The following is a 26,879-nucleotide window of genomic DNA, read 5'->3' on the forward strand; positions in this document are numbered from 1 at the left end:
CTCATATATCTGAACTACTCACATGACCCACTCATACTCACCCACATACACAGGAGAGAAGGTTACAGATCAATTACACCTTTGTTCAACAAGTCAGAAAAGGTGTTTAGTGTTTGCAAGCCTCTTCATTTACCACATAAGTTTACAAATTATTTTTCTTTTAAGAAAAAAGGTAAATAATATTACAGGCTGCTATGAGTCTTGGTTGACGCAGGAGCGCAATTTAACTGTAATCTACATGGGATGATACCTGCCAAGTTTCATGTTGATTCCTTACACAGCGTGCCAACAGGAGCAGTTTAAAGTTTTGGGAAGAAAAACGACAATTATTATTATTATTATAATTATTATTATTATTATTATTATTATTGTTTAATCTTTACAATAACAATAGGCTTCACAAGCCTGCTTTTTTAAATTTTATCTGTAGAGTACTTTGCACTACCCTGCAATTTACCACGGTACGGTGTCATGCTTTTGCTGTTTCCTTACACTTTTCTGTAGAAGAGGGTGACTGTGTAATCTGTTTATTCAATGCATTTTAAAACACCTCACCCCTATTTGATGCGGAGCAACAGCTATGGCTGCCACTCCTTTATGACGTGTTGTGATACGCAACCTACTAGATGTGGACATCAAAATTATATCCGTCACACAAAATACAGTATTATACACAGCCACAAATATTACATATTAAAATAGCGCGGGTTGGTGTTGTCTACAATAACACAAGTATACCTCACATTTCAAAAGTTTGCCAGAAAGAACCGCGTGGTTTGAAGCCGGATATTTTTTAAATCTGCGTAGCAGGTTGTGGGAGTGGCCGGGTGCACCCTTTTCTGAGAGCGATCCCTCCTCTATTTGCAGCCCGGGATATATAACCTTGCAGTCGGCTAACTTGCACGAGTCACTCACAGGGACCACTTTGCAGGTTTATAGTGAGAAGAGATCATCGCAGTTGAGAAGTAGCAATCTTGAGTTACGATATTATTAATTCCTTTTATAAATCCCAGAATACCACAGCAACAATATGGTGAGTTTATCATTTTACAGAATCATATGTATTTAGTTTAAATTACTAATGAAAGATTTGTTTATGGTAATGCATAATATCTAGTTTTAAGACATAAATATGTTTTTATTTTCTGATTTACAAAACTACTGTTATTTGTTAATTTGTTTTAGTTCAGACTTCATTTTCCAGCAATATTGGGATACATTGTTTGATGTCAATGAAAAATGTGTTAAACGCGCAGTGCCACGAGCCACAAATAAATCATTTTAGATATTGACCCAACTCTGTTAAATTAATTTGATTAAGTGACTGCTGTCAATTTTTTCTTATCAAGAGGTATATTTTACAATCATTTAGGTGAACCATGTATATTACCATGTATATTAGAAAATACATTTTATTAAAAACTTTTAATTTGTTTTGCATTGCGAAGCAGATAATGATTCTGTAATGTTTTTAAAGCAAAATTGAGGCTTCGTAGCCGAATGATTGTCACGTTATGGGTACAGTACTAGTTTCTTAATTTAAACTCTGACAGTAACAGTGACGCTTTGCTATAAAGTGTCCATTTTGAATTGAAAACAGATCAGTCATTGCGCTTGTAGTATCTGAAGTGACCACTGGATGCAATGCTGAGCAGTGCCGAAAGACTGTAGTTCTGTTTAAGCTATGCTCTCACTCATAAGACGAAATATAATTCAAGAATGTATCATTTTATTCATAAGTGGATTTTATAGTTACAATATATAGTAATTTAATAGTTGAAATCCAGTACATTATTTATTTATTTATTTATTTATTAATTTATTTATTTATATTGCCACAGTTACTGAAATGAAGGAATACCTAGTGAGAATGTTTATGACAAACTTTTGCAAGCAAAAACAAAACATTCCTGGCATGAAGAGAGTGACTGTGTAATTTGGGCACATCAGTCAGGGCAGGGCTTGGTTATTGATTCACTTTCCACAGCTCCCTCTGGTGCTTTGCATCTGATTGGACAAATACAATCATTAAAACAAACCGCTGACAGAGGAGTGGAATGGACATGTGTGGAATTGACCTGATAGTTCCACATACTGAGACTTGCCAAATGGCATGTCCAGCTAGATTCTGACAGAGTGCCTTCGGCACTGTTCTGACAGGAAGACAGCTTCTCTTTCCTATTTCCTGGTGTTCTGAATAGTCCAGTGTTTGAGCTGAATGTTTGTTTTGGCTGTTTAACTGTTAACAGGAATGACACAACCTTTTAAAATGTAACCAGCTGAGTCTCAGCATGGCATATTCACTTTCAGCATGTAAGCTAAGTATTTATTTATAGAGCTGTGGTATTTGTTTCACAGGGCTCTGCAGTCAGAAGTCCCCCTTTTGCACCTGGTGTGTCAGATCTGTCATCACCTTGCAGGTCACTTTCAAAGCCACAATTACTTGTCTTGTTGAGCGAGATTTTATTTATTTTAGTTACTGAAATGCAGTTTTGAACCTGAATTACTGTAACTACACTGTGACCTTGTGATACATGATAAATGAAATCTAGCTCAGTCATCAGATAGGCTGTAACTTTCAATATTTTACTCTGAATAATGTGATGGGGCTTTTTAAGTGGTAATGGGTCCTATTGATAGATACATTTGATAAAAAAAAGGTCAAAAAATATTAGCCCGACATGATCCATTAACGAAGTAACACTGAAGGCTATATATATAGCCTGCTGTTTGCTAGTTTTTTGGTACATAATTGTTCTGTTTTTATATACTTGGGAGATGGAGGTATATTTTTTTAACGTATGTGTGTGTGTTTGAAAGTGACTGTTCAAGTATATGCATGATCCTTCAAGTGCCAAGTCTACCCCCCTTCCACCCCTAAAATAAGAAGTGAAACTGAACTGCACAGGATGCACACATGAGGTCGACTCATTATAGACTTTCAATTTCCTTGTGATTTGGATGACAATATCTACCTAACACAAACCGGGGCATGAAATGACACACGTCCAACCTATGCAGCCCCCCCAAAATAGAATAGGACATGACCAAAAGTCCCTGCCCAAACTAGGCAATCTCATGGAGCTGTGGGATATGTGTTTGCTGTGGTTCGGATCTCTAGTGAGGCTGGAGTAGTCCTGTTAAAAATAGAAATCTGGTGCAGCGGGCTTAGGGAGGAATAGGTGTATGAACCTGATCAGCACACACTGCTGCTGCAAATTTAGATTGACATTTCTTTTTTAACAAAGCACCTTCGTAAACGCTCATACAGATTGGTCAGTCACCTGTTTGCACCTTGTTACTGAGCAATTACTGTACTGTGTGCTGAGAAACTGACACAGACTGCACCAGATGGGATGACGGTGGGGAAAAAGTCTCTCAGCTGTGTCACCTTGCCGACCATGAAGCTCCACCTGAAATTGACACCGATGACACAAATAAAATGTTTATTTTATTGTACATTACATGTGTTGCTATTTACAAAAATGCTGGCTGGCTATGAATTACTATCTACTACAATAATTAATGTACTCACATACACATGCGGTCTTCACTAAAGTCCCAATTTAGACAGTATGTTTCAGTGTAGCCCTCGTGATGAAATTGTTAGCTAGGTGGCTATTTATTTATTTTTATTTTATTTATTTATTTATTTATTTTAATTAGCAGTGGGAGGAAACCACTTCAGCAAGTACAGTAGAATCTGCCAGAACTGACGGACACTGAGTCTACTGTTGATACAAATGAGAGCATAACAAATACAAAAAAAAACGAAGGAAAGGCAGATATTTTGAAGAAAGCTGGGAGACTTTGTATAAATGGATTTTATATTTTTAAACTCTACAATAACAGTTGTGCTTGTGAAGCATCCACACTGTAATTTGACAGAACAGGTGATTTATTTGCACTATGTGGGACCTTATTGTCCCCCATTGGTGCTTGAGCCCCGGAGAGCTCGCAGAATCACTGCCTGTGCACCTATTATCTGTGATTTAAAGCCTGGTTTTCAAACAAACTGATTATCGCTCACCAGTACTGTATTGGTATAAGAAAAGTGTGTTTTAAAAAAAAGTAATTTCAGCTTCCAATCACTTAAAATATGCTGACGATAATGTAAACAACACCAAGCTATAGACAGCGAGTCTCATAAACGTGTCACTGTTTATAGATTAGAGTTCAGCTTTATTATGAATGTATTGTGTTATTCTGTTTTAATCAACATACTATGATAATGTTCGTTATGGTAATTGTTCGTTTATTAGTTTTAAAATGCTTAGTAAAACGTGGCCTATTGTTTGACCTCGTTAATGAACCGGCCCCCTTTGCTAATGACATCTTCAGTCACAGTCGTAACACAGTATAAAGCTCCACATTTCTGGAAAATTACTTTACACTTACTTCAGAAGAAGGTGTTTCAGTAAATTTCAAATGGTAAACTTCGCTTCCCACGCAGAGGGAGAACACAAACGTCAAACGTCATTAAGTGGGGTTGGCATTGCAGGGGAGATGAAGGGAGGTTTCATTTCTGAGTGATTGTTTTCTAAGCATTATTTGTGAATGCTTATTCACCACTGCTACACCCTGTTAGAAAATTGACTTCCCTCCCTTCCAAGACTGAACATGAGAGTATATGTGTACATTTGTTTTAAGTACTCGCCCAGAGGACTACTGAGACACAGACATCAACTAGTCCTCATCAGATATAATTCTCCTTGGGCGAGCGGGAGTTTCTAACCCTGATATACAACCTCAATTACACACACGGAGGCAGTTTGCAGCTGTCTGGTGTCACAGATCCAGAATTTACGCTGACCACTTGCATATATAGCTTAAAACTCTCAATACAAATAAAACATCCGTGCAGATTAAATACAGACTCTATCTTGAATTCAAGTAGGTCCTTGCATTAAGGTCTGAAGTCAGACTGATTTGTAACATATCTAAGGTTTACAGACAGAAGATATTTGCTGGCTTGATTTTGAATAAATCATAAGAAGCAAAATTGCTTCTTTTAAATGCTTCATGAGTGGCAGGCTTGTTGTCCATTGGAGTTTCCCTGATTTGTTTGTTGTGAATTAAACATATGGTGACCGAGCAGTCGTACAGTAGATAGGTTTACGTGTTGGAATTCCACTCAAACTGTGCCCTTCCTGCTAACCGCGCTGTAGCTGCTTCTAGAGGCCTTTCTGTGGATTCTGTGGCCGCTCTCAATTTCCTAGCCTCTTTTGCCATCTTGTGGACAAAGGCTGAGCTGTCATTCAGTGAAGACCAGTTATCTCAATACAGTGAGCTTTTGTCGAATGAGAAAACTTTTACGGTAACTACATAGTGTTGGCAAAGAAAACAGTTCAGGACCTCACTTTCAAAACTTTATTGTTCAGATAGGCATTCAACATTCAGACAAGTATTTGAATTTTTGTTAATTTGCAAGATGTTATCAAACCCATTATATGCAACATTGTATTAAAGTTGAAAAATATCCCATGGATGGTCGGCCATCCCCATCATGAAAATACTAATGGGACAATTTCTTCCTCTCTTTCTCTCCAGCGTGAATGTATCTCCATACATGTTGGCCAAGCCGGAGTCCAGATGGGCAATGCCTGCTGGGAGCTCTACTGCCTGGAGCACGGTATCCAGCCTGATGGCCAGATGAATGGCGAAAACGCTGTTGGATCAACTGATGATTCCTTTACCACCTTCTTCAGTAACACTGGAGCTGGGAAACATGTGCCCAGGGCAATCTTTGTGGACCTGGAGCCCACTGTGATCGGTAAAGACTGTACCTTCTTCCATTATAATGACTGGAAATGGAACGTATATGATACGTTTGATTTTGTTGGCAAGACTACACAATGCAGATTTGTGTCCTTTTAAAATAAAATGCTGTTTGAAAACATATCGTTCATACTGGAATGACCAAAGGTGAATGAACCATGAAAAGTAGTCCATTACTATCACCTGCAGTGCACAAGGTAGCACAAGTTATTGCGAGTAGAAGAATATGGAGATATATGGAGGTGCCTCTGTCTACTTATGTATTTACGTACACAAGTCACACCTACATATCCAGAACCTGAGTTTATATGGAGAAACCCCTTCGCTGTCCATAGGGCATGGGGATCTTTTGATTGCAGTAATTTGTATTCACAGTTGTGGCTGCATGTGTCTTTTACCAGCATACTTGCTTGTAGAGGGCAAAGTTATAAAACTGTGTTACATTTTCAGATGAGGTTCGCACTGGTACCTACCGTCAGCTGTTCCACCCTGAGCAGCTTATCACTGGCAAGGAGGACGCTGCTAACAACTACGCCCGCGGGCACTACACCATCGGCAAGGAGATCATCGACTCTGTTTTGGACAGGATCCGTAAACTGGTGAGTATCTCTACATCTCTTGTGTCCTATAATTCAGTAATTTCACCACTACTGAATTTACCCTTTGTTTATTTAAAATATATTGTAAGCATGATATAAATATGTTATGAGTCATGCGACAAACCACTACTGTGTCAAATGACTGGAAATGCAGACACCCTGCTAAATCAGAGATGCAGACCTAAATGGACAGCAAACTAATGCATTTCAATATTCCTGTGTTTTTGTAATCCCACAACTTGTATCTCATTAACCACTTCGGATGGCGACTTTGTGTTACTTATTATGCAAATCTAATCTAATGGCATCCTTCACTTTGCCCTGTGACCTAAGAAGGCTACCATATTGGGGGAATTTGACTATGGCAAGGCCTCATATTTCAGACGCCATTAATGTAGAAACTTCTTGTGCAGGGTTATGTACAGAATACATGCTGAATTTATTTTTTCCCTCCCATACAGGCTGATCAGTGCACAGGTCTGCAGGGTTTCCTGGTTTTCCACAGTTTCGGTGGTGGAACTGGTTCTGGTTTCACCTCCCTGTTGATGGAACGCCTCTCTGTTGACTTTGGTAAGAAGTCCAAACTGGAGTTTGCTGTCTACCCAGCTCCCCAGATCTCCACAGCTGTTGTTGAGCCCTACAACTCAATCCTGACCACCCACACCACCCTGGAGCACTCCGACTGTGCCTTCATGGTAGATAATGAGGCTATCTATGATATCTGCCGCAGGAACCTGGACATCGAGCGCCCGTCCTACACCAACCTGAATCGTCTCATCAGCCAGATTGTCTCCTCCATCACCGCCTCCCTGCGATTTGATGGTGCCCTGAATGTTGACCTGACAGAGTTCCAGACCAACCTAGTGCCCTACCCCCGTATCCACTTCCCACTGGCCACCTACGCCCCAGTTATCTCCGCTGAGAAGGCCTACCATGAGCAGCTGTCGGTTGCTGAGATCACCAACGCCTGCTTTGAGCCGGCCAACCAGATGGTGAAATGTGACCCCCGTCACGGCAAGTACATGGCCTGCTGCCTGCTGTACCGTGGAGACGTGGTGCCCAAAGATGTCAATGTAGCTATTGCTGCCATCAAGACCAAGAGAAGCATCCAGTTTGTGGACTGGTGCCCCACTGGTTTCAAGGTGGGAATCAACTACCAGCCTCCCACTGTGGTGCCCGGAGGTGACCTGGCCAAGGTTCAGAGGGCCGTGTGCATGCTGAGCAACACCACTGCCATCGCTGAGGCCTGGGCCCGCCTGGACCACAAGTTCGACCTGATGTACGCCAAGCGTGCCTTCGTCCACTGGTACGTGGGGGAGGGTATGGAGGAAGGAGAGTTCTCTGAGGCCCGAGAGGACATGGCTGCCCTGGAGAAGGACTACGAAGAGGTTGGCATTGACTCCTTTGAGGAAGAGGAGGAAGGAGAAGAGTACTAAAAAAAGACCCCTGGGCTCAGGCATGGAAGGAGGGTTGCTAGATTTGCCAAATACCTGAAGTCCACAGGAAGCATCCCACCCCCAATTCATGGTCACTACTTCTAATCTGTTCTATGTTCTGAACAAACTTTCACAATAAAACAATTTGGTTCTGATAAACAACCACTGCCAGTTTTTATAAAGCACATGCCCTTATAAGCAATGAGAGAGCTCTGTATATAGGATCTTGTGTATTGGCTGACTGGAATAGCATTTACATTTCAGATGGTGTAAACATATGTCAACTATGTGATAATGTAGAATAACCAGACCACATCTATTATACAGCATATCTGTTGGTTATAAACCTGTATGTAATAATGGTATATGGATGGTTAATTGATATAAATGCTAATGTTAATGCCGCATGGATATCTAGTAACTAACTATTAGAATACTCAAATCAAGTTATTTAATGCCAAGTGCTTGGTTGCCCAGAAAAGTTTGATTTATGATACTGTCTGTATGCTTGTATAATGTATTACTGCCGTTGTAAGCAATATAGGTGAGTTTTTATTTTTATTTTCTTGGTCTCGGCCAATGGCAATCCCAGATTTTTTATTTTTTACTTGAACACGCATTTTGGTTCAGAAAGTCATAAGAATGCAGAATTGTTTAAAAAAAAATAAAGGGATTATTTTTTACTTTTTTGGCCTTTACGTTTTTTTACTAATTTCTCCCCCTACTGCTTTCCAAAGGGCAATGCAATGAAAAAAAGGCAATACACCAGGTTAATGTTCATTATTATTTAGTGACCTTCCTTTTGCTATCTCCGTTTGCCATGAGTCGCACATGTTAACATGCAGGAAACCTGTGGGGTGCTGAACCCTTACTTGGGAGTTTATTTATATTTTGGTGGGGCTTTTGAAAAAGCTGTTTTCATTGTTAAGTGCAATATTTTATTTTGGTAAAATGTTCGTGCATACAGAAACCATGTGACTGTTTTAAAAGCCCTTATTTTTGTAAATAAACATGTTTAACCCAAATGAGAGGACTTTCACGTGTTTTTCATGTCTAGTATGTAGCTTTTTGTATTTCTTGCAGGATGTGGTGTAATGAAAGAGCCAGTATTATAATGAAACCATCATAGTGTTTCTTCATTTATTAAGAATTTTACTTGTCATGCTGTGTTTCTGAAATACCGACTGTTAAAGTTTGCAATACATTTATAATAGGTACACTACCGGTCAAAAGTTTTAGAACACCCCCATTTTTCCAGTTTTTATTGAAATTTAATCTAAGCAAGTCTGGTGAATAACCTGAAATGGTACAAAGGTAAGCGGTAAACTGCCAGAGGTTAAAAAAAAAAGTTTAGGTTACCAAAAACTGAAAGATAATGTACATTTCAGAGTTATACAAAAAGGCCTTTTTCAGGGAACAAGTAATGGGTTAACAACTTACAGCTGTTCTACAGCAATGGAAGTAAATTAAGCCTTGAAAGTTGATGCTAACAATTCCTACAGGTGTCCCAACTTTTGTTGATTACTTACAAACCCTCTGTCTGTATAAAAGCAGTGTTGGAACAGACTGTTACTACACCCTCTTAAGCATTATTTGGACAGTATTGTACTGCAGGAAGTAGTATATTGCTCTCATAATGGCGAGAAAAAGGCAATTAACAAAGGAAGACAGACAGACCATTATAACCCTTAAAAGTGTAGGTCTTTCCTTTAGAGAAATTGCAAAGAAAGCCAAGTTGTTAGTGAGTACAGTTTCCTACACCATCAAAAGGCACGTGGAAACTGGAGGAAACTCTGACAGGAAGAGGTCTGGCAGACCCAAAGCCACAACAGAATCAGAAGACAAGTTTCTGAGAGTCAACAGCTTGCGTGATAGGCGGCTCACAGGACAACAGCTTCAAGCACAGCTTAACACTGGTCGAAGTAAGCAAGTCTCAGTTTCAACTGTGAAGAGAAGACTTCGAGCTGCAGGTTTGACAGGTCGAGTGGCAGTAAGAAAGCCATTGCTAAGATGGCAAAATAAGAAAAAGAGGCTTGCCTGGGCCAAGAAGCACCGCCAGTGGACTACTGAAGACTGGAAGAAGGTCTTATGGACCGATGAATCAAAATTTGAAATCTTCGGTTCATCACGCAGGGTTTTTGTACGCTGTCGAGTAGGCGAAAGGATGGTTCCTCAGTGTGTGACACCAACTGTCAAACATGGAGGAGGAAGCGTGATGGTCTGGGGCTCTTGCTGGATCCAGAGTTGGCGACTTGCACAGAGTGAGTGGCACCCTGAACCAAAACTGCTACCACAGCATTTTGCAGCGCCATGCAATACCCTCTGGTATACGCCTAGTTGGTCGGGTTCATCCTACAGCAAGATAATGACCCAAAACATACCTCCAGGCTATGTCAGAACTTCCTTAGAAGAAAAGAACAAGACGGTAGGCTTCAAATCATGGAATGGCCAGCACAGTCTCCAGACTTAAACCCCATCGAGCTGGTTTGGGATGAACTGGACAGAAGGGTGAAAGCAAAGCAACCTACAAGTGCAACACATTTGTGGGAACTGCAACAGTGTTGGGAAGAACTTTCCGAACAATATTTGATTTCCATTGTAGAAAGAATGCCACGAGTGTGTTCGGCTGTTATATCTGCAAAAGGTGGCTACTTTGATGAGTAAAAAATTTAGATTAAATTTTGTTAAACAAAACGATTCCATGATTTCTTTTTTATCTCCAGTTGTTTATTTGTTGTATGCTTTAATTTCAGAGTACATTGAGACATTAAACTGCGTAAATTTCAATAAAAACTGGAAAAATTGAGGTGTTCTAAAACTTTTGACCGGTAGTGTATGTTTTTATTGTAATAATTTATAGTGTGAATATTTATGCATGAGTTGAAATATTTTTTTAAACCAACCACTTCAGCCAGTCCAGAATGTAACAGAAATAAATGAAACCAGTTCAACCTTCAATATCAAGTAAATAATAAATGCACATTTGAATGCAGTCTCTGTTTATACAGCCTGGGATGACACCGTTTGGTTTGGCTCAACTCTCACTTGCACAATTTCATATTGATCTGTTACCCAGAATTAGGAAGAGAATGAAGTGACTTCGAGAACTGTATTCGCTCAACCTTAAAGGCATATGACTGAGCCACTAGGAAAAACTGATATATTAATAACTAGTCATCAAATCAAGGGTTTCAAGAGGCTTCTGCAGAGAGGCTGTCATTGAAGCCAATAGAAATCAGCTTGTGAAGCTCCTCATGGCAAATTCAGTGCTTTGTGACCTTTTAGTTTAGTTTACACGTGGCATTATAAACAAGGAAATGCGGCTGAACTATTACAGATCACTGTAATGTAGTTCAATGCCCTCAGCAGAAGGAAACCGATTTGGCTGTACTGTCATTCTGGCTCCAGATTAGGATGGCGTGTGGCATTGATCGACTAGGCACTCATTTTATTCTCGATGCTGAAGAAAGTAGTCCTGTGGTGTAAACTGTGATGTTTGATACATGTTTCCCCAAATGAGCAGTGTTGCTGAAGCAGTGTGTTGGAAACAAGGCCATGGTTAGAGCAGGGTTTTTCTGGTATGTTCCACACCTGTTTGTCAGGAAAGAGTCTGGCTACTGCTGTGGCCCACATGAGTCTGGTTGTCATGTTTATGCCACATTAGATTAAAACCATCATTCCAAATTATAAAAACAAGCAGTGGCGACGCGTAACTGTTCATAGTGGGGGGGCACAATTTAAAGTTCCTGGTGGTATGCAGTGTTCAGGGTCAGTAGACAAAGTAGTTTTAATTACCCCAAATCTCTCGGGTATTTGTTAACCACATAGCAAGTTTTCCAAAAAATAACACAGCGACGACTGCACCACAGTAATGAGACGACTAGCGGGTGTTCTTAATCAGAAAGAAAACAGAGCGACTTCCTGGGTTGTCGCGTGCTAACTTTCCATTCATAATAAACATAGCCACGCCACCTTGCGGCTCCCAATACGAAATGCTTTAACAAACATATGACCTAATCCTATTTTTGTGACAACTAACCATTAGCTGAAAAATAACAAATGTAAATGACAATAACAAATTCAGTAACAAATGTACATGCTTTAAAAACCTTACCTTGTCAAAAGAATTGTAGGCGTCGGTCCTTTCTGCTTGCAAACCTTGTTACAATGTCCAGTATGTTAACAGCGTGTCCTCCTTTTTCAATCTGTAGTATTGCCAGGTTAGAAACACGAGCATCTGTCATTGTCGTCCTCAGGTAAGTTTTCAGTTGCCGCAAAGAAGAAAAGCTTCTCTCAGCCGATGCTGTCGTCACTGGGATAGTTAAGTAAAGCACGTAGAGTTTGGACAGATTTGGAAGGGTGTCACGCAGTGCCATTTCACAAAAGAATCGCAGTCTTTTTTCCAGCTGGGTGCGCTCCTCTTCCTCATTACTCTTGTCAGCAATGCCATCTTTGAACATCCGGGAAAACAAATTGATTTCAGAGTTCAGATCTTCTTGATCGATACTGTAAGTGGTGGAAACAGTGCCAACACTTTCATCTGATGGGCTCTCAGAAGAGAGAACATCTGCAAGGGACTTGAAAATGAACAGGTCATTCTCGGAAAAACGGTCTTCTACCTCCTCAATAAGGGTATCCAGAGTGCTGTACAGTATTTCAGTCCTGTAGTAGTCCTATGGCTTTTCAAAAGAGGACTTTACCCCTCCTCCAAGTTTTGTGGGAATAACCCGTTTGTGTGGCACACAAGGGCCAGAATAACCATTTTTCTGGCACAGTTCATTGACGTGATTAAAGGTTTGGGATGCAAAATCATCACTTCTCATTTCCTTTAGTACAGACACTGTGGATTTAGCCATTGCCATTGCTGTTTGATATGTAAAGTCTTTTGATTGAAGAAATTTGGACAGGTGGTTTGTTTGCATTAGCACTCTCCGCATAAAAGACATGCAGTACAGAAAGTTGAAGCTTTTGAACCCCCATGTGCAATTCCGTTCAGAGCTTGAACCATTTCATCAAAATTTTCCAATACAGCTCTGATAGCCTCGACTCGACAGGTCCAACGAGTGTCACTGAGTGATTTAAGAGTAGCTGGCCCCGCAGAATACGTTTTTTGTGACGTAATTTTTTAAACACAGCATGTCTCTTTGAGCTTACTTCAATGAAATTTCGTAGAGCCTGGAGAATTCCGAAAGCATTTCGGACAACTGGAATGCAGGAAACCATGTCCACTATACACAGATTTAATATATGAGCATAACAGTGAACATAGTAAGCTAGAGGATTTTCGCTAAGTATCCGTGTGGCCACACCTTTGTAGGGTCCTCTCATGTTGGCGGCTCCATCATAACATTGACCTCTTAGAGCTGAAATATCAAGTCCCAAGGCTGATAATGTACTCTTGATCAGTGTGGCAAGTGAAGCCCCGTCTGTCTGCAGCGTCCTGTAGAAGCCAATAAACCGCTCCTGTATTTCAAATGACTGGTTTACATAGCGCACTATGAGAGCAACTTGCTCGTGTCTTGACAGATCCATTGTTTCGTCTGCAATGATGGAAAACACTTCAGCTTTTTTTACTTCATTTACGATTGAATCTATTACTTGTAAAGCCATTGCCTTGATTTGTGGAATCCATTCCCTCTTCGTGTCCCCTCAAAGGTATACCCTGGCGAGCGCAAAATAAAGTACTCTCTATTACAGTTTCTAAATATGCTCGGTTGTCCGCCACTCGTTTTTTCTTTTGACCATCAAGCTGGGACGCAACACTCCCTGTTTTACAGGACTGCAGCCTACCCTTCCATTTAGCAACGGCTTCTAGATGAGCTTCACACTTTGAATGTTCCCGAAATCTTTCATTTGCTTTCTTCCATGTTTTAAAACCAGTAACTCGAAATGCCAGGTCACTGTTTGGCCCATTGCCAAATGCTCGACAGCAAAAGCAGAAAGCTCTGTCATCATGTACACTGTATTCAAGCCATTTATACTCATTGTACCACATTTGCCTGAATTTTCCTGTTTTGATCCCACAGGCACTGGCTGGAAAATCAATTACTGGCTGATACGGGCCTTCTTCGATATATTCCAAAGCTGCATCCGGTCCAAGGCAAGGGTCTCTTTTATCGACAGACTCGACAGTTACACCCGCACTAACCAGAGCGTTTGAAATTGTATCGTCACTCTCGTTGCTGCTAACATTCTGAACTACAGAAGAGTCAGGTTCAGTTTCTGTTGATGTCTCTGGCGTTGGTGGTTTAGATTTTTTGCTGTAGAAAAACTCCAAACTTAGCTGTCTTTTTGCCATTTAACATATTTTCGAATGCCACGCTGACTGAAAAAGTGTCTCACACGAGAACAAGTATAACGGTGAACGGTCAGACACTCGTTCTCGCGAGAACAAATATAACGGTGTGGTTATGTTAAGGTTTGAAAGTCTGAAATAAACTACTGCGCACTCACATATTCTCTACCCACTTACGAAAAACATATATATATTATATAACAACAAAAAAAAAATATATTATAATATATATAAATTTTTTTTTTTAAATAATAAAACCTGGCAGAAGTCTGGAAATCTGGGGGGGCACGTGACCAGGCGTGCCCCTCCTACGTGTCGCCACTGAAAACAAGGACCTGCTTACTTTGCATATTAATGACAGTTTCTGCGCAATCCTATATATTGTGTATTATACATTATATATATATATATATATATATATATATATATATATATATATATATATATAATGATCTGTTCAACTAATTTCTTTGCTTGAAACATTATTGGAAAAAAAGTGGCTGTATTCTGCACTGTGGTTTACCTTAAAAAAAAAAAAAAAACACTCCCGCCATTCATGGAAGACCTGGTTTTCTATCTATCTTTTAAAAATAAATAAATAGTTAAAATTGCCTACCCCCAACGCCGGGCCTGCATATTGTCTGTTGCCATGGCTGCTCTCTGCTGAAAGCAGCTGGGTGTACTCTGAGTATTTAAACTAGGTCATCCAAAAGTAGATCCATTTGCCACAGCACTGTTCCACATCTGGGCGGATCTGCCAGTCCTGGGGGGACCATCTCTCTGCTGAGAGAGTCCATGACGCCAATGTTGAGTCTGGACAAGTAGGCTGCCTGGATTGTGATGTCCTGTGTCCTGCACCAGTTCCAGATGGGTGTATGGATAGGAGGCAAAGCTCCCCAGACTTTGTGTCTCCCTGTTGATTGGTGTATTTTATGCCGGGGTGTTGTTGGTGGAACTAGTACTTCCCTTTGTTTTCAGACTGGGTGAAGTGTTACAGTACCAGGAAGTTTTCTAGAAGCTCCAGATGCTATATGTGAAGTGGTTTGGTGCAGCTCCCAAGAAGCCTGATGCAGAGGAAATCTGGAATGGTGGGGCTCCTGGAAGTAAGGAGACACTGTGTCTCCAGTGTAGTTTTGCATCACTTACCAAGACTGCTGCCGCCAATGTGCCCCCAGAATAATTGTGCTGTTGGCCTGTCTCCTATATTGAAGTTACCCACCAGCTGACCGATTGTGGTGACCCTCTTCTCAATGAGATACTTTTCCTGAGAGTGTATAGAAAAAGGTAAAGAACCTTGTCCCTGTGTACCAAGGTATTTTCTCCCAGTCATCTATCTAGGGGTAAACGTGGATGCTTATGCCTATGCCTCGGAGATGCACTGCCAGTTTGGCCATCAGCTTGTAGAAATCCTCAAAAGAAGCACCTTGAACTGGTACGGACGGTTCCTGATGGAAAAAGAGGTATTTTCTGAAGTCCTTGGGTAAGAGAAGATGGAAGTAGGCATCCATCAGATCTATTGAAAACCAGCCAGTCCCCTGATTGGACTGACTTGATGATGGTGGCAAGTGATACCATCTTGAACCTTTCTGAAAGGATGTGTTTGTTCAGACCCCAGAGGTCTAGAATGGGTCTTTTTCTGATGCAGTAATAATTATATAAGTAAGTATATATATGTAAGTCTACAGTTTTAGGTCAATCAAATTCATATTTTTATTTTAAAAAAAGATGTTACTATACTATACTAGCTGAATTCACAGTTTAAGGAATGCTAAAACTATACTTATAACCTTTACTTATACTTTCAGGGCTCATTCAAAGTACTTGAACATGAACAGATAAATGGAGACTCAGTTAAACAAAAGCTATTTTTGTTTATAAAGAAATACTACAGGTTAAACACTTGGCAGATTACACTATTCTGAAGTACAGGATTAAATGCAGTAAAATAGGGGCAGATAAGAGCAAAATAAAGCACATTTACATGAAGGGTGATAGTGTCCCAGGATACAAACAGAGGAGTTCTACAGGTGCTGTTTGAAGAGGTGAGTCTTGAGGAGGCGCCGGAATGTGGTCAGGGACTGGGCAGTCCTGACATCTGTAGGAAGGTCATTCCACCACTGCGGAGCAAGGGTGGAGAAGGAGCGGGCTCTGGAGGCAGGGGAGCGTAGTGGAGGTAGAGCTAGTCTTCTAGTGGAAGCGGAGCGGAGAGGTCGAGTGGGGGTGTAGGGAGAGATGAGGGTCTGGAGGTAGCTGGGTGCAGTCTGGTCAAGGCATCTGTAGGCTAGTACACGTCTTGAACTGGATGCGAGCAGTGATCGGGAGCCAGTGGAGCGAGCGGAGTAGTGGAGTAGCGTGGGCGAAGCGAGGCAGAGAGAACACCAGGCGGGCAGCATACCAACATTTCCATACGGTCGAGAGAAGTAAGACACAAACTGTAAAACACGAAACGTTTGCGAGCAAGACATTTTAAATACTAGCCATGTTGTGCAGTACAGGAGTTAGGCTTTCTCTTGATGGCAGCAAAATACACAAGAACAAGGGATAGAACATTGCTGAGCCTGCACAGGGTCTGTGTAATTTGTATTGTACTGTAGATCTACATTGTATTAAACTTTAAATGTAACTAGTGTTTTTCCATTATTTCTGTTTATACTGTATGTATTATGCACTTTAAATAAAGTTATTATGACAAAGGCACTGTATTTATTTTGAAATCAGTCACATATGACCCCATGACAAAAAAAATGTTACAACATTTTAAAGTCTTGCATAAGAGAAATCCTAATTCTGAGAAATTCATGAATAAAGTAAAGCAACAATTTTCAACTAGGTACAATTGCTACGTCCTTAGCAACGCATATTCAGGTTTATGCTAGACACTTAAAATTTGGTAGGCTTTAAGAGATTGGTCTAGTCTAATACTTTAATTTGGAGAGTCACACACTGTATTTTAATTTTATTATTATTTGTTTATTTAGCAGACGCCTTTATCCATTGAACCGGGGACCTCCTGGTTACAAGCCCTTTTAACCACTGGACCACACAAGTGGTATTACCTTGACACCTACAGGCCCTTTAAAAAAAATTGAGAATAGGATTGCATTGGATTCTGTGGGATTTTGTCAGGGCAGCTATTTGGCTGTTGGCTTGCTCATTAAGTATCTCACATGGGTCTTACTGACAAAGCAATTATGTTTCAGAATATAAATTACCCAGTATTTTAGTGTGCAAGTCATGTCAGGGGAGTAAATAATCAGGCAATAAACGCATGCAGGGCTAGATAAGATTTTATTTTTTTGCTTCTTGTTAAACAGTTTACTAAAACTAAAACTTTTTTTTTTAAATAAAATAAGAAGTTACTTTTAAAAAATCGAAATGAATAATATAACAATCCTACGTAAAGGATTTCAGAAGCCTACTTTTCTAAATTATTATTTTTTTGTTCTAAATGAAGACTGACCGAAGCGCTTCCCTCACTTCCTGTGTTTACAACCGCTTCCTCGGTTTCACTCCCTTCGTTACGTTTTCTTCCTCTGTTGAATCAGATTCGTCTAACCCCAGAAGATTCGGTAACGGTTTCCTCCGAATCGCAATGTTGGACAGAAAATAATCCTCAATCAGATTCAGAGAATCCTCAATAATCCTCAATCAGATTCAGAGAATCCCACTCTCCACTTCCTGCAATTTATAAATGTAACTTTCCAAGATTTAAGCGCATTGCTAGCAACTTCACCCTCCGACATTCTCATTCGACATTCTCATTTAATGTGAAGTAACGTGATTATTTTACGTATAAATGAATAATTCACATGAAATAAAAACTGTGTAAATCGCCCTGGGTAAGGCGGGCGTCAGCTAAGAAATACAAACAAGTACAGCTATGCAGCTAGCTAATGTTAATAACAATACATTGAAAGTATAAAAACTAGTGACCGCGATTGCAAGAATGTTCTCATTTAACGTAGCCTAATCTCTGTAAATGGTTATTAATAATAATACAAAAAAACTATCAAAATATAAAGTAAAAACTACCGCGAATTCAACTCCTCAATGTTTTTTAACTTCAAGCTTCACTGGGTCAATTGCAACGAACTAAAAGCAGCGTACTAACTGGGGACGATCCCGTGGTTATACGCAGCTCCGTACTAAATTAGTAGTACACAAGTTAAGAGGTATGACACAGGCCCGCATAACAGGTGTTTTGATTGGTCCATGTCTGTCACATGAATATGTCGTCACACGAGTGGAAAAGCTTGCAGTCATTCTTAACATTGTAATCAGAGAGAGAGAGTGATCTGCTTTCCACAACCTTACCATTAAAATATAATGTGGTATTACACTGTACTGATATAACAAACTATGGGTAATTACTTTATATGAATTATCATGTTATGCACGAATGTAAGAATTAGCTTTCTGTGGTGGTGTACTTTTTTCTTTCAAGTAGCATATATCTATAATCGTTTTTGCGATATATTTTAATATAAAATGTATACACTATTGCAGTTTTGTTAGAGGATACATTAGTTTATCGCTAATGTAATCACAGTTTTACATATAGACTGCCCCTGTTTTCATTTACGTCGCAAATTCTGGGCCGCTTTGCTTTTCAGATAATGTCCCAAATTCTGGGCCGCTTTGGTTTTTAGATAACGTCCCAAATTCTGGGCCGCCTTGGTTTTTAGATAACGTCCCAAATTCTGGGCCGCTTTGCATTTTCGAATTCAGTCCAGTTTTGGGGACTCAGCTGACAGCGAGTTTCTAAGTCATCCATGCACAGTTTACCATAAACTGGATCGTGAATTCATTTGAGAGTAACCCTTAGTACATGAATCAAAGTTAATGTATTTTTTACTCTCCCCAGAATTTTTTTTTATTTTTATGAAAAAACAGAAATAAAATGTAAATGTTAAAAAAAAAGTATTTCTTATTACGTGAAGAAACTACATTGCACTGGAATAGATACATGAAAATTAATTAAAGCAGTCGTTTTCCTTTATTAAAGGCTAATATTAAAACACATTTTTGGGAAGGTACATGGTATTCCGAAAAAAGGACATCTCATTTTCTTATGTAAGGTCCATCAATATATGATAGTGTTTCAGGCTCTTTTTGGACAGAAATGAGACTGCAACTGTGAGTAGATGAAGGCCGTTTATTTTGACAATAATTAAATAATCACAAAATAAAATCATAGTGAGGGAAAGGAGACTGGGAGTCGAAAGTGAAAATAAATGATTGTAGTAATTTTTCTTTTACCCTACCCTTCCCAGTCTTTTCCCCACCCCTCTTTTGCGCAAAACCTGAACTCCAATTCCCCTCCACACACGTGTACCACCATGCAACCCCGGCACGCACACACCACCATGCAACCCCTGCACGCATACACCCACCATGCAACCCCTGCACGCACACACCACCATAAGACCCCTGCACACACACACCACCATGCAACCCCTACATGCACACACCACCATGCAACCCCTATATGCACACACCAATATGCAACCCCTGCATGCACACCACCATGCAACCCCTGCACGCACACACCACCATGCAACCCTTACATGCACACACCACCATGCAATCCCTGCACGCACACACCACCATAAGACCCCTGCACACACACACCACCATGCAACCCCTACATGCACACACTACCATGCAACCTCTACACGCACAGACCACCATGCAGTCCCTACATGCACACACCACCATGCAACCCCTGCACGCACACACCACCATGCAACCCCTGCACGCACACACCATCATGCAACCCCTACACGCACACACCACCATGCAATCCCTGCACGCAGACACCACCATGCAACCCCTGCACTCACACACCACCATGCAACCCCTGCATGCATACACCCACCGTAGCAATTCTTTGCAAAATATATTTTCGGGTATTCAGCCCCATTCATGTCTATGGCAGTGTTAAAAAACACATTTTCAGTCATATCTCTCGAACCAGAGCACCTATAACCACCGTTCGAAGGGTTCTAGACCAGCCTGAATGTAATATGCCCAGTTTCGTAGCAATTCTTTGCAAAAAATATTTTCAGGGCGTTCAGGGTGTTCAGCCTCATTCATGTCTATAGCAGGGTTGAAAAACACATTTCAGGCATATCTCTCGAACCCAAGCACGTAGAACCACCATTCAAAGTGATATAGACTCAGGGGAGCACCCCAAACCACCCCCTAAAACGGTGTGGTGGTTCACCCAAAAACTCATGTCATGACGAAAAAATTCACTTGCCAAGCTGTCCTGGCATCTGAACCATGAAAATGGTGATTCCTTGTGTGGGGCCCCATGGGGCCCCGCCGCAAAAGAAAAATCAAGTTCCTAACCCCCACAGAACCCGAGATAAGCCCTGTCAAAAATGTCCAAAAACTACCCTTTTCGGGGTCATATCTCCATGATCCTGGGGCCTAGGAACCGGGTTGAACTTCCTAGGGTCATGTCTGGGGGCCCTCTTTCACAGGGAGACACCCGTTTTCAAATGGTACATTTTCAACAAATTTACACATTTTCAGCATGATGGCATGTCAAGGTTGCATTTCCAATAGCTTTTGAGCTCCAGGTTGGCAAAAAAAAGTCTAAACTGGTGTCCTTTCTAGCTGGGGACACTTTGCTTGGAGGGATCGACAGGGGCCCCGAGGTGGACCTCCGTACCGATTTTCAAGTCTCGGTGACCCCCGGAACCCGAGATATAGCACCCTGCAAAATGTCTATGGGAAATCCCATTATAAAACCCCTTTGGGGCAACACCCACCATCTGGCGATGGGGTGGCGTATGAACCCGTGGCTGATGTCTTTCTTTAGCTAAGACTCTTGTGCACGCAAAGAGTACCCTTCTGAGTTCGTTGGCCCAGGGGTCGTGGAGATACAGGTACGATAAGAGACCACCCCCTTCCCTATGGCAAATCCCATTATAAAAACACCATTGGGGTAAGGCTCGGCCAATGGCGGTCGTGGGTCGTACGAACTCGAAGGAACCCATTTTCTTTAGCTAAGACTGTTGTGCATCTAAAGAGAGTACTAGCGAGTTTGTTGACCCAGGATTTGTGGACTCATGGGGTACGACAGGAGGACCCCCCCCCCCCCCCGACCGCGATTTCCTATAGCAAAATACATACAAAAAATGTCCATTATATATAAGACCTGAAATGTGCACATTTTGTAGTGTATTTATGCAACAAAAGCACCAATTTAAGTCCATTCCAAGTGTTTTGTGATCACAGTATCAGCTTGAGTGTATCGGAGCATAGTTTTGCACCAAAAGCGAGCAGAGGCGAAAAAAAGCACTATATACCCTATTCTTTAAAATATCACTTTGCAGTGCAAATTTGAGGAACACAACCACTTAGCAACTTGCAAATTGGTACTGCAATTTAAAGGCCTGTAGTGTCAGACTGGTAGTCCCTAACTGATTCAAGTGTTTTTGGAATGATTCCTGCAAAGACTGATTTATAAGAAAAAAGAGAGATTGACAAACAGCATTTTGCTTTATATGCAGAAACGGGCAACTACAAGAGGGTGTCAAACAAGCTGTGAATGTCCTAGGAGGCTACAGAGTACCTCTGGGTATGAATCCAGATGCTCGCAGTACCTGTTCTTGGTTGTCCGAAACCACTGTATCGCTGTATAACTGTATACCCTATAAATATCACTTTTTATTGTGTATTTGAGGAACACAACCAATTACAAACTTCATTTGAATTGCTGTGCTATCAGAATATCAGTGTATAACTTTGCTGGGTATTGCAGTGTATGCTGGGTATCAAAAGGTCTTCACTTTTACAAAAGGCTGTCAAAATTTAAAAAAGGCCGTCAATGTTACAAAATAATAGGTGTGCTCCTAACCCAATACTTGTCTTTTTAATTCTGTGCATCCAAATACTTGTAGTTAAAAGTTTTAAGAATTAAGCCTACTGTTTGTTGTTCTGTCCTAAACCAGCAGTTTGTCACCCAAATTTATTAAATAAACAGGGGGGTGGGGTCATCAGATTATTCTCCATTTTATTGTAACTGAGGTACCGTTCAGTTGAGTGAAAATTGTAAAGGGGTACTCGAGCTGAAACCTCCAGATAGAAGGGGTACAGTTTCAAAAAAAGGTTGAAAACCCCTGACCTACAGTATAAACTATCAGGAATAGATAAGGGAAATGTTGACTAATACAATACAATACGCCTCAGTATATATTGATGGACATTACATAAGCAAATGAGATGTCCTTTTTTTTTTTTGGTATACCATGTTCCTAAATGTTTTCTGGGGAGAGTAAAAAATACATTAACTCTGATTCATGTACTAAGGGTTACTCTTAAATGAATTAACGGTCCAGTTTATGGTAAACTGTGCATGCATGACTTAGAAACTCGGCTGTCAGCTGAGCAGAATATCTCAAAAACTGGCCTAAATTTGAAAATGCAGAATTCTGGACGTTATCTAAAAACCAGAGCAGCCCAGAAATTGGGATGTTATCAGAGCGGCCCAGAATTTGGGACGTTATCTGCAAACCAAATCGGCCCAGAATTTGGGACGTAAACGAAAACAGGGGCAGTCTATATGTACAACTGTGATTACATTAGAGATAAACTAATGTATCCTCTAACAAAACTGCAATAGTGTATACATTTTATATTAAAATATATCGCAAAAACGACTATAGATATATGCTACTTGAAAGAAAAAAGAAAAAAACCCAAAAATAACTGCTGCTGCTCTCTAGAGGATACTAAGTACAGGACTAACTTAGTCTAACTCTTGCTATGGACCAAGAATTTTAGTATCGTACTAAGTGGAATAGTGGAAGACATGTGAAAGTCCCAAAATGTACTGGCAGTTTATTTTTGCTGAAATAATAATGTGTGCATATAATATACATATATATGTCGTCACTATATTTGAAGCATCTCCTGTCTGTATGGATATTGTAATAGTAAAATAAAATTACATTATGACGACAATATGGTTAACTTCTAATAATAAAGAAAGGTGTCGCAGCATTACAGTCATGCATATAGAGCCTGTAGTATGCGATAGTAGTTTTCACATTTGAGAGCCGTATTTATTTATTTATTTATTTGGGGGGGGGGGGGCAGCAAGTCTTTTCATTCCCTTTAATTTGAGGGGATTCGACACTGGTGGTTCTTAGGGGCGAGCAGGGATATTGAGGAGTAGGGACACAGTGGGTAGAATGTGAGTTAAGTGTTCTTTTACGTAGTAGGAGCTGGGGACACATTGAAAAATAAAATAAACAGTGCTCTTCTCAGGGTGTTTTTAGAAGTGATTATCCATCATACTGCTTCAGAATACCACCCCTTCCCTGTTTTGTACTCTGTGTGGTCCAATGAGAACGATGTCGAAACAGCCCGTGTATGTTGACCACGGTTATCCTTTACTCCCTTTAAAACAGCCTGGGCCGCACCGCACAAGCTGCAACTGTCTGCATCATGAATAAAGCTATGTTGTAATCAAAAACATAATTCAAAATTAAATCAGCTTTGCTAGTTTATTTCATGGCATTGCAATTGGTTGAGTATTTTATAGGCAGTCCGCGTGCCCTGATATGGAGTATTTTACCATGCATATATATATATATATACACAGACGTGCTCAAATTTGTTGGTACCCCTCCACAAAAAATGAAGAATGCACAATTTTCTCTGAAATAACTTGAAACTGACAAAAGTAATTGGCATCTGCCATTGTTTATTACATATTTAATAGAAATCAGACTTTGCTTTTGATTTTTTATTCAACAAAATATTGTAAATAAGAAAACAAATGAAAATGGCATGGACAAAAATGATGGGACCGCTAACCTAATATTTTGTTGCACAACCGTTAGAGGCAATCACTGCAATCAAACGTTTTTTGTAGCTCTCAATGAGACTTCTGCACCTGTTAACAGGTAGTTTGGCCCACTCTTCCTGAGCAAACTGCTCCAGCTGTCTCAGGTTGGATGGGTGCCTTCTCCAGACTGCAAGTTTCAGCTCTTTCCATAGATGTTCGATAGGATTCAGATCAGGACTCATAGAAGGCCACTTCAGAATAGTCCAATGTTTTGTTCTTATCCATTCTTGGGTGCTTTTAGCTGTGTGTTTTGGATCATTATCCTGTTGGAGGACCCATGACCTGCAACTGAGACAGAGCTTTCTGACACTGGGCAGTACGTTTCGCTCCAGAATGCCTTGATAGTCTTGAGATTTCATTGTGCCCTGCACAGATTCAAGGCACCCTGTGCCAGGCGCAGCAAAGCAGCCCCAAAACATAACCGAGCCTCCTCCATGTTTCACTGTAGGTATGGTGTTCTTTTCTTTGAAAGCTTCATTTTTTCATCTGTGAACATAGAGCTGATGTGACTTGCCAAAAAGCTCCAGTTTTGACTCATCTGTCCAAAGGACATTCTCCCAGAAGGACTGTGGCTTGTCAATATGCATTTTAGCAAATTCCAGTCTGGCTTTTTTATGTTTTTCTTTCAAAAGTGGAGTCCTCCTGGGTCTTCTTCCATGGAGCCCACTTTCGCTCAAAAAGCGACGGATGGTGCGATCAGAAACTGACCTACCTTTACCTTGGAGTTCAGCTTGTATCTCTTTGGCAGTTATCCTTGGTTCTTTTTCTACCATTCGCACTATCCTTCTGTTCACTCTAGGGTCGATTTTCCTCTTGCGGCCGCGCCCAGGGAGGTTGGCTACAGTTCCATGGACCTTAAACTTCTTAATAATGTTTGCAACTGTTGTCACAGGAACATCAAGCTGCTTGGAGATGGTCATGTAGCCTTTACCTTTACCATGCTTGTCTATTATTTTCTTTCTGATCTCCTCAGACAACTCTCTCCTTTGCTTTCTCTGGTCCATGTTCAGTGTGGTGCACACAATGGTACCAAACAGCACAGTGACTACTTTTCTCCATTTAAATAGGCTGAATGACTGATTACAAGATTGGAGACATGTGTGATACTAATTAAAGAAACTAATTAGTTTGAAATATCACTATAATCCAATTATTTATTATCTTTTCTAAGGGGTACCAACAAATGTGTCCAGGCCATTTTAGAATATCTTTGTAGAATAAGCAATAATTAATCTCTTTTCACAGCTTCTTTGCTTTATTCTATGACATACCAAAGGCATGCAAGTATACATGATAAAATAGCTTTTAATTTCATCACTTTTCAGGAGGAATGAAGCATTATTTCAATGAGCTGTAAGGGTACCAACAAATGTGAGCACGTCTGTACAATATATATATATATATATATATATATATATAATCTCTTAAATAATAATAATAAAAAATTATTACGTGCACACATATAAATATATGTAGAGACTAATTAATATTTATGTATAAATGTCGGCCTATTTGTAACATTGTAAAAATGATTATTAGCTCATAATATCGTGAAATACATACATTACTGTTACTGTTCCGATTCAGAGCCATCCCACCTTGCACCATGTCTGGCTCCCTATAAAAGGATAAAGTGGTTCCCTTTCAAGTCAAAAATAACCATCAAGGTATGGGGATATTGCCGTCAGGCAGTAGGGATTGGCTGAACTTTATAGCAAAGCTGCCGATAGCCCTCTGCGCGAGCTGCCACGTAAGCCCGCTCCCCCTGGGAGCTTACTATACGCAGTGCGCAGACTCTCTTCCTCTTTTGTCTTCAGCATCGGTAGCGGTAGGTAATACAGCTGGTAACTGATTGTACTCGCTAAGCTTAGGCTTGAGAAGCTGGTTATTGCCCCTTCTCTGAGTTTATTTCAATTATACTCTTCGGAGTGATTATTATTTTTGTTATTAAGGATTATGTAAATTGTTTTACACTTATATATTTCCTTCACGCTTTGCGTTGGCCTTGGCCGCGTATCTGCAGCCCCGGTCTTGCCTTAGCTAGACCGCATGTGTGGAGCCTGCAGATTTTTTCCCATTCACTGCACAGAGGAAGACAACCACAAAGCGCAATTCCCCAGCACCAACAGGTAAGTAGTGCACAGCACCCAAGACACTGTACCAGCACTTAGCATCTCCGCTCTGCGGGTCAGCTTACGCTTAGGCGTCTGTGCTAGCATTCTACGCTAGGTACTCGCGCTCCGGCGTGCTGCACTTCGGCGCTTGGTGTCAGCGCTTTGCCCCTTGGTGCAGCACTTCAGCACTTGGTGCTAGCGCGTCTGCGCTTGGGGACTCAGTGCTCGACGCTTCGGCGCTCGGCGCACGCACCGTCGGCGCTCGATGCGTCGGCGCTCGGTGCTTCGGCGCTCGCCGCTCGCACTTCAGTGCTCGGTGCTCGACGCACGTACTGTCGTTGCTCGACGCTTCGGCGTCCGCTGCTCGTCAGTGCTTGCAAATTACAAGGCACTATGTCGGGCTTTCACCGATGCGTGACCTGCCAGGCCAAGTTGCCTGCCAGCGATCCACATGATGACTGTGTAGCGTGTTTGGGGCCGGAGCACGCTGCATCTGCCTTGGCGGATAAGGCATACTGCCATCTATGTGCAGGGTTCCAGATACGCACCCTTCGCCAGAGAGCAAACGCGGCGGTTGGGAGTCATTCTTCATCCTCAGGGTCGTCCCATACAGTCTCAGCCCCGCCATCGTCTGCTACGACGCCGCCAGTGAGGCTGCAGCTCTCCAGGAGCCCATCCTCCCAGCTTACAGCTGGTCAGAGGTCCCCAGCCAGGCGTGCTCGGGAACGTTCCCGCAGCCCCTCCTCTCGCGGGGCACATCCCCGTCGGGAGTCCAGGTCAAGATCTCGATCG

The 26,879-nt window shown here is 41.1% G+C and overlaps 1 protein-coding gene across 1 annotated transcript; it reads left to right on the top strand.

Moving 5' to 3' along the window:
• The first annotated feature begins 873 nt into the window (after positions 1–873).
• On the top strand, positions 874–8,841 carry LOC117407556 (tubulin alpha chain-like). The gene is made up of 4 exons (XM_034012679.3): positions 874–1,033; positions 5,551–5,773; positions 6,229–6,377; positions 6,839–8,841. The coding sequence occupies exons 1-4, from the start codon at positions 1,031–1,033 to the stop codon at positions 7,811–7,813; spliced, it is 1,350 nt and encodes a 449-aa protein (XP_033868570.1). The 5' UTR covers positions 874–1,030; the 3' UTR covers positions 7,814–8,841.
• Positions 8,842–26,879: the final 18,038 nt, after the last annotated feature.

Source organism: Acipenser ruthenus, chromosome 10, assembly GCF_902713425.1.
Source record: "Acipenser ruthenus chromosome 10, fAciRut3.2 maternal haplotype, whole genome shotgun sequence".
Classification (NCBI taxonomy): domain Eukaryota; kingdom Metazoa; phylum Chordata; class Actinopteri; order Acipenseriformes; family Acipenseridae; genus Acipenser; species Acipenser ruthenus.